Here is a 16,406-nt window from a genome sequence, read left to right on the forward strand (position 1 = left end):
TTTTACAAGCAGATTTCTTACCACTGGGCTACCTGGGAAGCCCTGAGTCCCAAGCTATTTTTTTAGCAAAACAAACAGCAGATGAGGATGGATTGACAGAAAAATAAACTGTCAGAGGGAAATTAAACTCCATACATCCTCAGGGCAAAGCAGTCTCCAACAGCCTTGTATTTTTCCCCCAGCATCAGGGCCTGGGGCACTCAAAATGTATTTAAAGTGCAGTGAAGATACTTGTATTGGGCAAGACGCATTCCATTTTTCTGTTTGAAGACAAACCAACTGTGGCAACGAGCAACAGCGTCCCCCTCACTGTGGGCCCACAGAGAGGGACCCTGGGTGAAATTAGGTTTCATCCATAATGGATACAGTGTTTTTACTAAAAGGAAGCTGGTACAGTTTTCCCAGTCAGAAGGAATATTGTGTTGAGTCGTGTTTTTTTAAAAAGCTAAATAGGGAATTAGAACGACCCTTTTCCTTGTCATTAGTTTGCTGTATTATGAAATAACCCAAGTTCAAGTGCAATCTTGTGTTGAAGCTCAGGCTCCTGCTCCTGCCTGCGTGGCCCCTCTACCCTTGCAGCCTGGGGGCCTGATGGCCTTATGGCTGAGTGACACTCACGTCCAGACAGTGAGTCCCAGGCTGGGCTCCCGACATGGGCAGGGAAATGCTGAGGTGAGCAAACTCAGACCTTCCTGTCTTTTAGCCTTGAGTCTTAGGAGGCCCTCTGCGCGTGCTCGCGCCGCCCCAGCATGGACGGCAGACTTACCCAGAGACCTGCCGAGAGGATGCTCGGGCGCCCAGGCTTCATCCGCCTGGCAAGTGCTGGTGGTCAACGGTCAGGGCCAGAGCCCCCGGCTCTACAGGTGAAGCCTCAGGATGTCCAGAGGCCTGGATGAGCGAGCAGCGGTCTGGGCTCTTGGGAGTGTGAATCCCACATTCCCGTGAGGAGCAGGGGACAGGGTTTCGGAAGGTGGTCCTCGGAGGGTGGCCCCTGGGAGGTGTGATAGCGACGAGGGCGGGACAGTGAGGGGTTCGCGCGGAAGGTTCTCAACGGTCCTGGGGTCTGAGTGCCGAGGAGCAGGGGCGTTGTTCGTTGTGCAGACCGTGCAGCAGGCACTGAATATTCCGAGCAGGAGAACAACGGGTCAGGAGGTGGGGAGGCCCCCAGGCTCACTTCCAGGGCGATGGAAGGGAGACTGGGTGACTCTGAGCAGAGGGTTGGGGGCAGGGGGATTCCTTCAGGCGCGCCTGCTGGTCCCATAGCCCCTCGTGACAGCCAGCCCAGTGTCACCCGTTCTGCCAGGAGCCACAGACGGAGTGGAATGACGCCACACACACTGCGGCTCGCGGTGCAGGTTTATTGCAGTAGAGAGAACCCACGCGCCTTACAGACCTTTGGGCTGGGGACCGCCCGCCAGACGCGACTTTGTCAGTTCCCACAGCGCGACCTGAACACAGCCAAGTAAGTGCAGTAGAAAATCAGATGCCACCTGCAATCGCTTTGGGCAGAGAAGGACATATTGCCAGGGTTGTTTGAATGTGGCTGAAACTCCCAAATAAATTCCTCCCAGGGCAGCAGTGCCCCGGAGACAGAGTAACTAAAACACCCTGTTAAGCTTCAAGGCCTTGGGGCAAATGGGACATCCGGTAACTGGATGATGAGGCGGACTTGGGAGGCTGGGGGAACCACTGGTGTGGGAGGCCACCCCTGCCTGCGGGGACCCATGCACCGCCCTCCCCCCCGGGGCGGGGGTGGGGCAACCAGAAACATCCCCACCAGGGGTCTGGCTCTTGCTTCTGGCTCTCCAAGCCGCTGGCTATGTGGAGGCTAATTTCTGAGTCCTGAAGATAGCAGGGTGGAAATGTGTTTTTCACCAAAGAAACAAGGATGTGAGCAGTGAGGGCTGGCTGGCCCAGCTCAGCCCCTTCTGACTTCCCTTCTCACTGGACCCTGAGCCCAGCTGACGACTGCAGCAGTGGCTGAAGAGGGAGAGGTGGGTCAGAGCCGGAGGGGCTTCTGGCTTTAAGTCTAGCATGCCCCTTCTAGAAGGAACCGTCTGACACCACCTGTGTGGTACAGTGGACTTCAAAGATGCCCTCGGTTCCTGGGGTTTCTGAAATGCTGCTACCTAACAGGATGGGGACAAGGGCCAGTCTGATTCCCAGGTAACCGTTTGAATCCTCCCTGAGAAGGTGGGCGGCAGCCAGTACTTGGTGTTCTATTATTCTTTGAGGGGGTATGAGGCTGAAAACATGGGGCAGAAGGAGCTGGGCCCGGCTCATTCAGAAGGGGGGCTGCGGCTGGCAGCTGCATCTACTCTGACGCAGCCTGTGAGGGACCACAGGCCGCAGAACCACAGATACCAGCGTGCGAGTGAGCACCTTGTCTGGCCTCCCTGGCCGGCAGGTGGGGAGGGCCGCGAAGCAAGGTGAACCTGCACTTCGACCTGAGGGAGAAGACGAACCAAGTGGTGGGGTCGGAGGAAGGCCTCTGTAACAACCCTCAAAGGAAAACAAGCAAACAAACAAAAAACCCATCCTCTCCTTGTGTCAATCTACTGAGCCACCCCGATTCTCATTTGGGGAACATTTTGGATATCTCCATGAAAAAAGTTGTCCAGTGGTCACTGAGCACCAAATTATTTTACAGCCTCGTTTCAAACGCAGCGAGTTTGCTCCTGGTGCTTTGGAATAACCGAAATATTTCTTTCCTAACAGCAGAGTGGAAAAGAAAAAAAAAACCCGAAACCCTGCGCATCTCCCTGGATGTCTTCTGCTTTTCCCAGAGTGGGCGGCCGTCAGCTCTGCGGCGCCCCCGCGCCCTCCTCTCCCGCCCGCCGCTTGCATGTGAGCATCAGCAGCAGGAGCAGAGGCAGGTGCCAGAGGCTGCAGAAGAACAGCTTCCGGGAGCTCTTCCGGTCTGCGTCCCGGTAGAACCGGAAGCCGAGGTAGGAGATGTACAGGTTGATGGGCAGGGCGATGACCGGGAAGGTCCAGGTGGTGACGTCCAGGGCGGGCGCAGCGGCACACATGGTGAGCAATGCCAGGCAGTGGCGCAGGGCGACGCGCCGGCACAGGGCCGGGTGGGTGACGGACATCATGCAGTAGCCGCCCCGGGAGTAGTCCTCGCGGAGGCCCCAGCTCAGCGCGTTGAAGTGAGGGAACTGCCAGGAGTAGAGGATTCCTCCCAGAAGACAGGCCCCTGCATGGAAGGGGAGGCGGGGGAGGCGGGGAAGCAAGACAGGCTGTCGTCAGAGGTTTGCACAGGCATCCCTTTCGCCCCCGACGGCTGCGGCCCAGCCTGAGCGCTGCGCCCCCTCCCACCACACTCCCAGCCTCGCCCGGGTCCTCTGCTCACAGGCCGAGATGGAGATGGAGGAGGAGGAGACAGGCTGGGGCGCTGAATCCTCTCCCGCATCCCACGTCCTCGCGGCGGGGGCGGGAGGCCGGGCACCTGGGTTCCCATGGGGCTGAGCACCTGCGGCTCCTGCCCGGCCCTGTCCCCCACCCCCGCCTCCCCGCTCCCCTATGTGCCCACACCACGACAAGGGAGGACACGTTCAAGGGCAGCACTGTCCCGGTGAGAACGCTGGGCTGCGCTTTTCTCTCTGCTTCCCCCAGCTGGCTTGCGAGTGAGGGAGCTTGGGTGAGAGGTGGAAGGACCCTCCTGGAAGCTCCCTACTGGGCACCACAGACAGAACCGGAGTGCCGTGGGCAGCCCGGGAGATGCGGGGGTGGGCGCCACGGACGGGACGCATGGGTACACGGCCTGCACCACCGGAAGGCCGGAGTACTCCACAGCGGGAGTGGAGAACCCAGAGCGGCGCCGAGGCACTGTGCCCAAGGCAGGGCAGACACCTGCCTGTCATCTGCAGTTTTTTAGGACAGGTAAACACCTGAGCATCCCTTCTCTGGAGCGGGGTCTTCCCTAAAACACCCTGGGGAGAAGGCTACCAGTTACTGAGCACCTCCTACTAACAGACACTCTGTCACCTGACTTAATGTGACTGCAGAACTTTAGGCAGATTTTATAATCCTCATGAGGGCTCCCCGGTGGCTCAGGATCTGCCTGCAATGTGGGAGACCCAGGTTCAATCCGTGGGTTGGGAAGATCTCCTGGAGAAGGAAATGGCAACCCACTCCAGATTCTTGACGGAGAAATTCCATGGACAGAAGTGCCTGGTGGGCTACAGTGCACAGAGTCACAGAGTTGTATACGAGCGACTAAAATAACACATAATCCTCATGAAGCAAACAGATCAGACGATGCTAAGTTCTCTGACAAGAGGTGAAGGAGGAACTCGGCAGGAGCATGCCTGATTTTCACCCTGGTTCCCCCGCTGCACCGGGGCCGCGTCTCCCCAGGGGGCTGCAGCCACTCCTGGGAAGACAGTTCAGGTTCACTCCTCCTCTCTGCACACAGGACGTGTTCCCTGAGTGCCTACCAAGAGGCCAGCATGGTCTGGGCAGGCTGTCAAGTCCCCCGTCCATTCTGACCCTATCTGTAACTAGCACATATACATCTTAGTTCATGCGAACAGTCTCCAAACTGAACAGTAAAAGAAGCAGCTTCTATTTGTTGAATCTGCTGGCAAAGAAAGGATGGTGCCTGCCACCCACTGGGGATGACCCTGGATGCCAGAGAGGCAGCGGCCAGCAAGGAGTCCAGCGGGCGGGGAGTGCGCAATGCAGTGACGCTGACGGCTGCGACTCAGAGACTCAAACAGGGCGACCAGATGCGTGACCTGGGAGTGAGTGCTCAGGGACCTTCCCAAGGGAGACGGAGAGCCACGACCAACGCCACCATCCTGTGCAGGGTGGCTCAGTGCGTCTGGGGCGACGTGAAGGCTGCAGTCAGGCTGTGTGTGTGTGTGTGTGTGGACAGGCTGGTGAGGGCGGGGCTGGGTCACGGGGCACCTGCATCCCCAGATGGAGGGGCACCTCCCCCAGCGTGTGTGTGTGTGGACAGGTTGGTGAGGGCGGAGCCTCCAGTGCAGGGGTCACCAAGGAGGGGTGACGGGGGCAGATGCTGATGCCTTTCCTCCAGGCGTGGGACACGCACAGTTCTTGGTGGAGACCTGGAGGTTCTCTCAGAGGCTGTCTTAAATTTGCCCATCAGACATCTGCCCCGTGAAGACCTGGTAGCTCATCCACAGGCCCCGTGGAGAGGAAACACCTCTGGGCTCTCACGCTCCCAGCACCTTCCTACGGGCAGGGCTGCCCTCACCTCACAGATGAAAAAGATTAATCAACTCGCCTGAGGCTCTTCTGCACCCCTGGCACCTTCTCCTACAAAGTTGTTGCCAAACAGAGACTGATACTAGTAGCAGGGGACTCTGCCTGGTGGTCGGGCTTCCCAGGTGGCACTGGTGGTAAAGAGCCCGCCTGCCAGTGCAGGAGACATGAGAGATGTGGGTTCAATCGCCGAGTCGGGAAGATCCCCTGGAGGAGGGCAGGCCAACCCACTCCAGTATTCTTGCCTGGAGAATCTCATGGACAGAGGAGCCTGGTGGGCTACAGTCCATGGGGTAGCAAAGAGTCAGACATGACTAAAGAGACTTGGCACACACACATGCCTGGTGGTCATCAGAATGTTGGCCACATTTGGGAGGAGAGGAAGGCTTGTTGGACGGAGAAAGTCGGTTCATTAAGATAAGAGTGCTGGCACCTTAAAAAAAAAGTTTGTTCTCCTACAAACACACAGACGATATTCTTTTTGACAGTGAGCACCCTCAGGGAATTAGCCGAGACAGAAGGCAAGGGTGGACCACCCAGGTACAAGTGAAGTGAAAATCAGAGCGACAGAAGGCCAGCTTCTCCCTCATGGTCTGATGGCAAAGTAGAGCCGTCCCTGGATGTCGGAGGGACCAGCACAGAGGAGGCAGTGTGACTGGTCCTTGGGGCACCGGCCACTGGGAGGCTCTGAGCACACTGCCAGCCCAAGGGGCACCAACAGGACCAAGTTGTGTCCCCTGGGGACCAGCATCGCGATCATGTAGAGGCGGGGGAGGGGACAGGTAAGCGAGGGCTCAGGAGCTGTGCTGCTCTTGAAATGGCCGAGAAAGAGCCAGTGCAGCTGGGAAACCAGCCTAGAAACGGTAGAAACATCAGGCTCCCACGTGGAATCTTGCTTGACTTTCTCGAAAGCCCTCTTTTTTCATGTGCCAGCTGGAGTGTTCTGTTTTGCTCAATACACATTTTCAGTTATGCTTCTCCTTAAAATAACATAATTTTTTAAAAAAATCAGTTTCCTAAGAGTAGCATGCTGCTTCCTCCAGGGGGGTGGGAAATTGGGGTAGGGGTTTGGCTCCTGTCACAAATGAAAAGAGCTTTAGAAATCACAGCTTAGCCTTAATGGATTGTAATCACATGTCCCCAACCCCGCACAGTTCTCCTCCACCGGCTGCAGCGGCCTCAGCTCCTATGAAAGATGTGAAACAAATGACTGTCTTCATCGAGATAAGGCAAGCAAGCGCAGGAAGCCTGGAATTAGTCCGGGGGCCTTGGGGGAACCCACCTTCTGTGTGGGGGAAACACAAAGCCCTCAGTTTCCTGACTCGAAGGCCTCTGCTCACCCTCGCCCCCAGAGGGCAGTCAGCTTGTATTGGGCTTGTGTTCTGTGACAACAGATATTGACTGCACACCCACTGTAGGGCAGGCTTGGTCTGCCCTCGAGGCCCTCTTTCTGCTAGAGTCTGCCCAACGACAGAGACAACACAGGAGGCTCAGGCCGGGGGATGTCACCTTCAGTGCAGGGCTTGAGGGGAGCTCACAGGAGCAAGACCTCAGTCGGCCCTGGGGAGATCAGGGAGGGCTTCCTGGAAGAGGTGATATGTGACCTGAGATCTGAAGATGGTCTCTTTGCGTTTCACACAAGCCATGCGTGTTCTTCTTTTCAGTGTATTTCCTCATTTTCCTGCCTAGCTGCAGAATCTTTGTATCTACTGGGTTTAACCATATCCAGAAGGCATGTCTGCTTCCTTTCAAGCAAATATCTGTGGGTCGATGAATACACAGAATACGGCAGTCTGTGATGGTTGCCGCAACTGTGCCTACGACTCTCCAGAGGATGGGTGAGGGTGGATGACTCCACGATCCTGTTTGCAGGCAATTCCGGAGAACATCCAGGGCCTGCCTTCCTTTCCTCTGCACACACAGAGAACACGGGAGCTCGCCGACTGTGATGTGTGTGCGGACGTGAGGAGAACCCATATCTCCAGGCCCCCCCCCGATTAGGGGGGCACCTAGGTGAGCAAGGCCAGCCAGAGTCAGCTCAAAGCCTCTCTCAGCCACCTGCACACCACCCTAATGTGCGGAGAGCCCCACCCTGTGCTGGGGCCCACAGCGTGAGGCACTTCTGTTTTGTGGCAAACCAAGTCAAGGTGGTCCCAGCCAAGCGAGTTCCCAACACAGCGGAGACGAGATGCTCCAAGCTAGAGCTCCAGCTCTGTCGGAACTCTTCCAGAAACCAGTCCCTTCGGAAAGGACTGCAGTGGTTGCAGCTCGCTCGCTCTCTCCGCTGCCCTGTGGGCTCACATTCAGCCCTTTCCACTCCGACCCCAGCCGCTGTCCACGCAGGGCCTTGAAAGGAGGAAGAGACGCAGCCCGTGCGAAGCCTGTGCTGGGCTCCGGGGCCCTCCCTCCCCGACAAGGGACTCCCTCTCCACGCGGCCCCCACCCCTTGGGAGCTTCGGGGTGATGGTTCATGTAAACCGGGGGCTGGCTGCGGGGTGGGCTTGGCCAAGCCTGAAGCTTCATGGCCAGTGATTTCGAAGCCTTGTTTCCGAGGGTGAACACGAAGGCGCCCGTGAGACCGATCAGCCTCTCCTGTGTGACGAGCCTCCAGGATGCCGCAGAAGGGGCATGGAGACACAGGGGAGGTGAAAAGTCCCCTGAAAATAAGAAATCGGGGTCGGCAGTGGCCGCTTGCCCTTGAAGGTTCTCTGGAAGGGACAGAGAGGGATGGAGAGGCCAGGCAGGGACAGGGAGATGCTCCCCCTGCCCCCTCCCCTGGCGGTCCCCGCCCACCATCCACAGCAGCCCCTCACAGTTTTGTCTGAAGTGAAGCCGAGAGCAGAGGCAGCACAGAACCCTGACTCCCAGGAAGTCAGGGCTTCCCTCCCCTTCCTCCCAGTCCCCGGGGGTTTCCTCACCTGCTCCCCACACCTCAGCTCACACTCAAAGGTCTGGCCCTTTATCCACAAACACGAATCTGTTTGCTGCACAGAACTGACTCTGTACTCTGGGCCAGGTGGCGTCTACCGAGGCCCAGCTCCTGTGATCCTGACCAGCTATGTGACCCAGGGGTGACAAGGCCGGACGCTGTGTACCCACCGGTCACCAGTTATACTGCTGACCTCCGGCTCGTGGTGTGTTTCTCATTCCTCCCTGCTTAGGAGTTTGTTTTTTCAGCTTTGAAGACAATAGAGCTCTAAGTATTGTTTGGTTTGCTAATATTCCTGTAATGTTCCCTGTTCACCCTGTCTTTAGAAATTTCATTTATCTTAATCAATCTAACGCTAGGTATGGAAATATCTCACACGAAAGGAGCTTACTCGTTTTTCTAGTCTGATTTTGAAGCAAGGCAGCATTTTAAAGAGAATCTTCAAAAGTGCTTGGGTTAAACAGCAGCTGGTACTGGTAAGCCCTCAATAAATATTTGCGGAATGAATGAGTGAATGAATTCTGTCCTACCTTCTTATCCTGGAATAAAGGAGGTAAATAAGGTAAGACAGTATCTAACATTTTGTAGTTTACCAGCAGGGGCTAAGAATCCTCATTCTCTTTTTGTTACTAGAACCATCCATCTGTCGAGTGTCACTTCCTGATAAGAGCTTGTTCCCCAGTCCTCATTTGTATCTGAAAGTTGGCTGACATAATTAATGTCAACCACACAACGACATCGGAATTACAGACCAAAGGCGAGTCACAAACCTCTACGAGCCAGTCACCAGACCCATCCCGTGAACTCCCAAGACCTGGGACTTACTCAAACTTAGGGAAATGACAAAACAGAATCTGAACCTTTTTAAGAAATGGGGGGGGGGGGGGGGCAATGGGAAGAGAGGTGGCTTTGGTGTGGAGGAGGAGGAGGAGGGGAGGGCAGGGACTTTAGCCTGAAGCCTCTGAGATAAACTAGACAGTCTCTGGAGGTAAACACTGTCGAGAGGCTAATGCGTGTGGCTCCAGAGCCAGGGTGTCTGCTGTCGGGCCCTCACCCACCGTCCCCTCCCCCCTCGACCCTCCCTACGGCCCTCAGGTCACCACTCTCCTCACTGGCCACTGCTTGCAGAGTCAAACCAAGCACTTCCACGCTCAGACCGTGAGCTGGCTGTGCTAGGCGCTGGCCCTCTTACTCAATCTTCCTGAGTTTTAGGTGGTAAGCATTTTTAATATTTTCTGCTAACAGCAATGGAGCCCCCCCCCCCCCGCCAAAAAAAGGCAGCAAAGTCATTGGGCAGGTAGGAGGAAGGGTCTCCGAGAACGGACACAGGAAAAACCCCTTGCCAAGGTCTCCTTTATTGGCACAAAAGAGTGTTTTCAGGCTGAACCCTGGCCGGGCCTGGTCCCTCTGAAACCAAACTTCCCCTGGGAGAGAAGAGCCACCTGTTTACCGTTCTTTGTACAGCTGCAAAACAGCAGACACCAAGAACACCTAGTGTTTGTTTAGCTTTTACAATTTCCACCCATTAATCTGTTTGTCTTCACCTTCCACCTGGCCCCCCAGTCCTGCCTCACAATCACCCCTCCCACCCTGGGCTGGATTCCCAAGGGGCGGGTCAGCACAGGCTTTGTACCCTCACCACTGGGGCATCGAGACCAACACCGGGAGAAGTTCTCTCTCACGTGTGACGAAAACAAAGTAAACAGCAGTGATGCCATCGTGGGGAAAAGAAACTAGAGCCCAGGGCTGTCTTCACGCTTATCTTACATCTTCGCTGGAGGCCGGACAGCAGGCCCTTCAGTGCTCGCGGCCCTGAGGTCTTGATAGCCCTGTGGCCACCACAAAACCACAGAAAGATCCAGATGCTAAGAAGTGAAGTGAAGTTGCTCAGTCGTGTCTGACTCTTTGCGACCCCATGGACTGTAGCCTACTAGGCTCCTCAGTCAATGGAATTTTCCAGGCAAGAGTACTGGGGTGGGTTGCCATTTCCTTCTCCAGGGGATCTTCCCGACCCAGGGATGGAACCCAGGTCTCCTGCACTGCAGGCAGACACTTTACTGTCTGAGCCACCAGGGGAAAGGATTAGATGCTAAGAAGGGGTAAGAGTGATTCCAAACATGGGATTTCTTTACTCCGTCAGCCGTCTGCAAAGCACTGTTTTCTACAGCTATTTAATCTGGTATCTTTCCTCCCAAGGGGGTGGCCAGTTCCTTCAAGGCAGGACCTTCAAGGTGAGGCTTGGGGATCCCCATTGCACATGGCCCCCAGCTGCGGCCCCTCACTTGCGATCACTGTCCACTGAGCCCCAGGAAAGGGCTTTAGCACAGGTCTGCCTGGTCAGGGGCAGTGTCTATAGAGTGCTGGGGCTGGAGTGTGAAGTCCTAGCTGGCCAGCTGGGGAAAGTGAGCTGGAGTGGGGAGGGCATGGATGACGTTCCCATGTAGGCACTCATGCCTCCCGGCCCCTGTGCACATGCTCTCTTCTTGGAAAGCACTTCCCCTCTTCAAGTAAATGGGCCATGACTTATCTCAGAAGTCACTTGGCTCCAAAGTCTTCGTGCACAGACTCGGGGTGCCAATTTATGAGAGCCCAGAGGCCCCGCTAAAGCTCTCTGCTCAGTGATTGCCTGCCTGCCTTCCCCTGAAGATGCTGAGACAGGAGGAGTCCGTGGGAACTGGACTGGGTTTTGGTGACTGCATCTCTCAGGGCCCTGCATGGAGTCGGCTGTGGGATGCTTCAGCAGGGGGGTAAGAACAGCAGCCTGGCCTCTATCACCACCTTGCCCCTCTCCGCAAACGCCCCCCAACCGTGCCCCCCAGCAGCAAGTTCAGCAGAGGTTTCCAAACACCTCCATCCTTACGGCTGCTCATGGTGATCAGTCTTGGAGGTTTAAAGACAAGAAGGGTTGGAGATACCACAGAAGAAAGGAAAGATTTCTGGCTGCTTTTTTTTTCCCCTCAGAAGGGGTCCTTCAAACAAACACGACCCCTAAGATAAGAACCCAGAAGAGAGATGACCACCTCGGTAGATAACAGAAACAGCCCCGATACCACATCAGTGACAGGAGCATCTGCCACGCCCTCGGTCCAAACCCCTCGGTGTTTCCAGAGCATTCTAGCAGTGAGAACGCTCTCAGGTTCTGTCCGTTCAGACTGGCGATTCTCAAATGTGGTCCCTGGATCAGGGGCATGAATATCATGTGGGAACTTGTTAGAAACGCAGGTTCTCAGGCCCCATCCCAGATCTACTGTATCAAAGCTCTGGGGGCAGGGCCCAGGAACCTGAGTTTTAACAAGCCCTCCATACAGGGACAATGATGTATACTGAAGTTTGAGAACCATTGTTTTGGACTCTGGCTGGTGCCTTCCATATTAGAAAATGCAGTTCTAGAAGGTGACAAAACTATATCAAATATAAAACTCAGTCCCTAAAGTCCCAGCAATACAAATCATTCAACTATATTCTCTCAGATTCTGCCTTATTTTTGTATGTGTCATTTTCTCCTGTACTCACAGCTGATGCTCAAGAAATACTTGTCGATTGATACCTGGTGACTGACTTCGGAATGTGTTAATTTTTTCATCTCTAAAATGGAAGGTACTTATTCACTGATTCGTTATTTCATTTATCCAATTCATTCAAAGATTTATGGCTTAGCTTGAGTTGGCTCTGCCTATCAAATCAATGTTTTGAAACTTTTGAAGCAATCTGCAGCATCACATTAAGTAATATCACTCTTTTTGTATAAACCTGACAAGGCTTTTTGTTGTTTTAGTCACCAAGTTGTCTGACTCTTTGTGACCCCATGGACTGTAGCCCTCCAGGTTCCTCTGTCCATTGGCTTTCCCAGGCAAGAATACGGGAGTCAGTTCCCATTTTCTTCTCCAGGGGATCGTCCTGACCCAGGGATCAAACTCATGTCTCTTGCATTGGCAGGTGGATTTTTTACCACTGAGCCATCTAGGAAAGCCCAATGAGGCTTTAGGTGTATGATCTGATCTGTGGTGGATTAGGATTCTGGGGGCAGTAAACCATGCTGTTACTGTGTGCCCCTCAGTGCATCTTAGAGATCTGTAGCGAAGGATGTAACAGAAGTCAGTTTCAAAGGCCACAGAAGGACCTTGCGTGTGTGGTTACACAGCCTGTCAGGCTGCTCTGTGCTACACCAGGGTCAGTCCAGGCAGTCGCAGGCTTGTTGCTTAGGACTGAATGTGCATTCTCAGGCTGCGGTCTAAACAAAGCACAGCCTAGCCTGAGCTGCTCTGTGTGAATGAGTTTGTACACAAATGATGAGATCTGGATTGCAGAAACACTATCTCAAATTCAAGGGGAAAAAAATTTACTTTAAATATGACTGCTAGCCGTTTAGCCAGATCCAGACTATGGCTGAACAAGGGCTCTGCCTGGACATGCGTCCTAAGTGGGAGGACCTGAGGAGTGCTTGCTCTCTGGCCTCCAGGGACGCGGCTAGAGCCAACATGTCCCGAGGCCCAAGCTCCTCACGGGAAACTGCTGGGAGGATGGGGCCTCCAGCCTTCAGCGGGAACCTGGGTCCTTGGACCCTGCGCAAAGAGCTGGCCGAGTTCTCCACGGCTGCAGACTGACTGCCCTCGCATCCCTCCAGAGGTACCTGCCCCTGGGGCTGTCACACCTGGCCCTGACCCTGGCCCTGGGGCTAGGGTTCCCTAGACAGAAAAGGCAGTTTGGGGTACCTTGCTCCTTGTGCCAGGTTTGAGGAAACTGAATAGGACCCAGGGCTGCGTCCAACAGGGCGGGTAGCCTGGCGCAGGCGTCCACGTGTTGGGGCAGCAGGACCCAGGCAGGATCGGAGCACATGGGGGAGGCAGAGCTGGGGAGCCACTTGCTTGCTTTCGAATGTTTGGGCATCACTGGAAAGGCTTGGAGTGGAGTGGTGGGAGAGGCTAGTTGGGTCAAGGTTGGGGCTCCAGGCAGTGCTGAGCAGCAGGAATCTGAGCAGGAGGTGCCCAGATGTGCACTTAAAAGCTTACAATTGAAAACCGGGGGAGAAACTCACATGTCATCCAGTCCAGGGATGCCAGATCTGTGCCCTCCCCTCCCTCTTCCCTCACCCGAGACAGAGGTCACTATGGGACCCTGTTAGTGACTTGGTTTTTCCAGTAGTCATGTACAGATGTGAGAGTTGGACCATAAAGAAGGCTGAGGGCTAAAGAATTGATGCTTTCAAACTGTCGTGCTGGAGAAAACTCTTGAGACAGCAAGGAGATCAAACCAGTCCATCCTAAAGGAAACCAACCCTGAATATCCATTGGAAGGATTGATGCTGAAGCTGAAGCTTCCAATACTTTGGCCACTTGACGTGAAGAGACGACTCATTGGAAGAGACCCTGCTGCTGGGAAAGACTGAGGGCAGAAGAAGAAGGGGGTAACAGGATGAGATAGTGTGAGGTTGCAAAGAGTCAGACATGACTTAGCGACTGAACAATGATGGACCCCAGCGCTCTTCCCTGCTAAGCCAGTAGACATCTCCCTGTCTGCAAAGCCACAGCCAAGTCACAGTTAGGAATTTCTCAGAGCCTGCAGATGAATGAAATCTCACGACCTTCCTTCATCTGCACTAATACACCATCTCTATGAATGAGGAAGACTTAACAACAACTCACTGAGTCTTCACAACAGCTCCAGGAGAGACGGGCTGTGACAGCCTTATGTGGGAGGTGAGGAGATGGCCACCTGAGGAGGTGAGGTTTTGTTCTGAAGGGCAAAAGCTAAGCGGGCAAGAGGGCGCCAGGGTTCCAAACCCAGGCCCCCTCCCCCAGGGCCATCACTGCCTCCCACTCGCAAGAGACTCTGGCTTCAGGTTCGTCACAGAACAGACCGCCAAGTATGCGTTAGGATATTACATTTGCAGATTCGTGAGACTCCGCCATTACAGGATATTAAAGCCTCTCTAAGAGACCATCCAGTGAAGGTGTCCTTGCCTTTGTGAGCTTGCCAGGATGGAGTGTAAGGGCTTTTATGAAAGTCTCAGGGATGTGGCTTCTGGGGCAACGGTTTATGGTCACCGGCCTTCTGATCGCTCATTTGAAAAATATGTACTTACACAGACTGCAAGAAACCTCACCACTTCCTTCCTAAGTGTCGGTCAGGAACACTAATTACTTGACTAATTAGACTGTGAAACTTCCCTTACAGATGGTAAGAAGGACCTATTTTCACCCCACAAATTTAGCCGTGACATCCCAGCCAAAAACCTGGAGGAGCGTTTCAATGGTTTTATTGTAGACAGCATGAACAATTTAAGCAAATCATATAAAAATAAATTAGAAACTAATGAAAATAGTCTGTCCTCTCTGAAGAGGGGGAAATGACCTGGTTCTGGGGGAGGGAGGAACCTGCTGACGGGGCTGCGTCTGCCGAGCCAGGCAGGCGGGGGCCCAGCCCCGACACCTCCTCAGGATGTGGGCCAACCCTCCGCAGACAGGCCTCACTTGGCTCCTGACTCTGAGGCACTTTCTTCTCATTCTACGTGTCGTCCTGTTTCTTCCCAGCCGTTCCCTATGCAGAGAGCGTCTGCTCACTCAGAGGCCAGGCCGCACGGTCGCCCTGTAGCTCTGCACTCAGTGCTTCCCATGGCCACATTCATGCTCTTGCCAAAGGATTGCTGTTGTTGTTTAGCTGCTAAGTCCTGTCTGACTCTTTGTGACCCCATGGACTGTAGCCCACCAGGCTCCTCTGTCCATGGGATTCTCCAGGCAAAAATACTGGAGTGGGCTCCATTTCTTCCTCCAGATTCAGGGATCAAACCCGTGTCTCCTGCATTAGCAGGTGGATTCTTTACCACTGAGCCACAGGGGAAGCCCCTGGCAAGGCACTAGCACAGAATAAAACGTCTACCACCAAGTACTCAGCCCAGGGAAGGAAGCGGGCTCTGACTCACGGTGGCCACCCGTGGGAGCTGGTGTGGGGGGACCCATGCCTTGGGCCTGTGGAGAAAGAGGCTGAAACACTCACCAGCATCCAGGCTGCCTGTGGCCGCGGTCCAGCCCATGACGGGGGGGATGGCCCCCACGACTGCCCCCACCCATGTGTTGGCGATGCTGACCCTCTTGAGTGGGGTGTAGCAGCAGGTGTACAGGAAAATGTTGAAGAGGCCCAGGGCGCCTGTGAGTGGGTTCACGCCCCAGGTCAGCAGGGCGACTCCAGGAACAGCACAGCATGTGGCGAAGGACACGGCGAGCAGCGGGCTGGAAGAGAGAGCAGGGAACACGGGTCAGCGTGCGGGGTCAGAGCCGAGCAGGGACGACTGGGCCTGGGGCGGGGAGTGAGCTGGAGGAAGCGCCAGCCTGGCCTCCTCCTGGGCCCAGGACATCCTCTGGATGGCATTCAACACGAGGAAGGACTTGCCCGCTGGAGCGCAGCTGCTCCTTCTGTATTTGCCAACCGGGTTGACAAAGCGAGGAGGGCAGAGGCCCCTGAACTCTGGGTTTGAAGGGAGGCCCTGCCCCACCCCTCCCTGGCCGGGGGTTGTCCCGACCTCCCCATGCTTATCTGGGCAGGAGCGACGACGACCCCCTCTTCCCTGGGCTGAGGGGAGGGCTGCCCGATTTGTGCCTGTTCTGCACATGGTTCGGCTGCACAGCTGGTGGGAAGCAAGTGGTTGTGATGGATGAACCCCTCGGAACCCAGTATTTAAGATATGGGCACAACCAGCATCTTACTTCTGGCAGAGTTCTCCCCATTTATTTATCCTTTATTTAAAAACATCACCCAGTTAGCGATAATGGGTAAGACTAGTGTGTCTGAGTACACCTACGTATAATAAATTACAGGCTCAGCATGGCACCAGCTCCACACAACGAGGAGACTGTCAGTAGTGATGGCACTTCCTGGGCCGGAGCACGGTTTATGGACACACGACTTTCGAAAAGAGGTGGCACAAAGCTGTATGTCAAATACACGTCTACAGCGTAAAGGTGACTGCAAGCCTGGCCCTCAGAAGAGCCCGCTTTCTGAAGTGGACTTTGTGTGGCATCTTGTGAAAAGCGTTGTGGGAGCCTGGATGAACTGGGTCCACCAGACCCTGCCTGTCCTCATTCTTCCGGAAGCAATCTAAACAGGTGCTCGAGCCTGCTTCCCCGAGGAGAAGTCACGGTTCACTCCCAGGCCTCAGCATGTGCCCACAGGGACCTGGGAGTCGCCAGTGCGCAGCTCCGAGGGTCTCTGGTTTTGGCGAGGCCATCAGGGCAAGGGCGGCTGTCTG

The 16,406-nt window shown here is 55.0% G+C and overlaps 1 protein-coding gene across 1 annotated transcript in view; it reads right to left on the bottom strand.

Moving 5' to 3' along the window:
- Window positions 1-1,338: 1,338 nt before the first annotated feature.
- LOC120867441 (protoheme IX farnesyltransferase, mitochondrial) overlaps window positions 1,339-16,406 on the bottom strand; it is a 107,808-nt gene continuing 92,740 nt past the window's right edge. The window contains exons 6-7 of the mRNA XM_040245940.1: window positions 15,158-15,390; window positions 1,339-3,202 (exon numbers count right to left, since the gene is read on the bottom strand). Coding sequence (XP_040101874.1) covers window positions 2,799-3,202; window positions 15,158-15,390 — 637 coding nt within the window. The 3' untranslated portion in view covers window positions 1,339-2,798. The remainder of the gene's footprint in view (window positions 3,203-15,157; window positions 15,391-16,406) is intronic.

The sequence above is a fragment of the Oryx dammah genome, unplaced genomic scaffold (genome assembly GCF_014754425.2).
Source record: "Oryx dammah isolate SB20612 unplaced genomic scaffold, SCBI_Odam_1.1 HiC_scaffold_8, whole genome shotgun sequence".
Taxonomy (NCBI): domain Eukaryota; kingdom Metazoa; phylum Chordata; class Mammalia; order Artiodactyla; family Bovidae; genus Oryx; species Oryx dammah.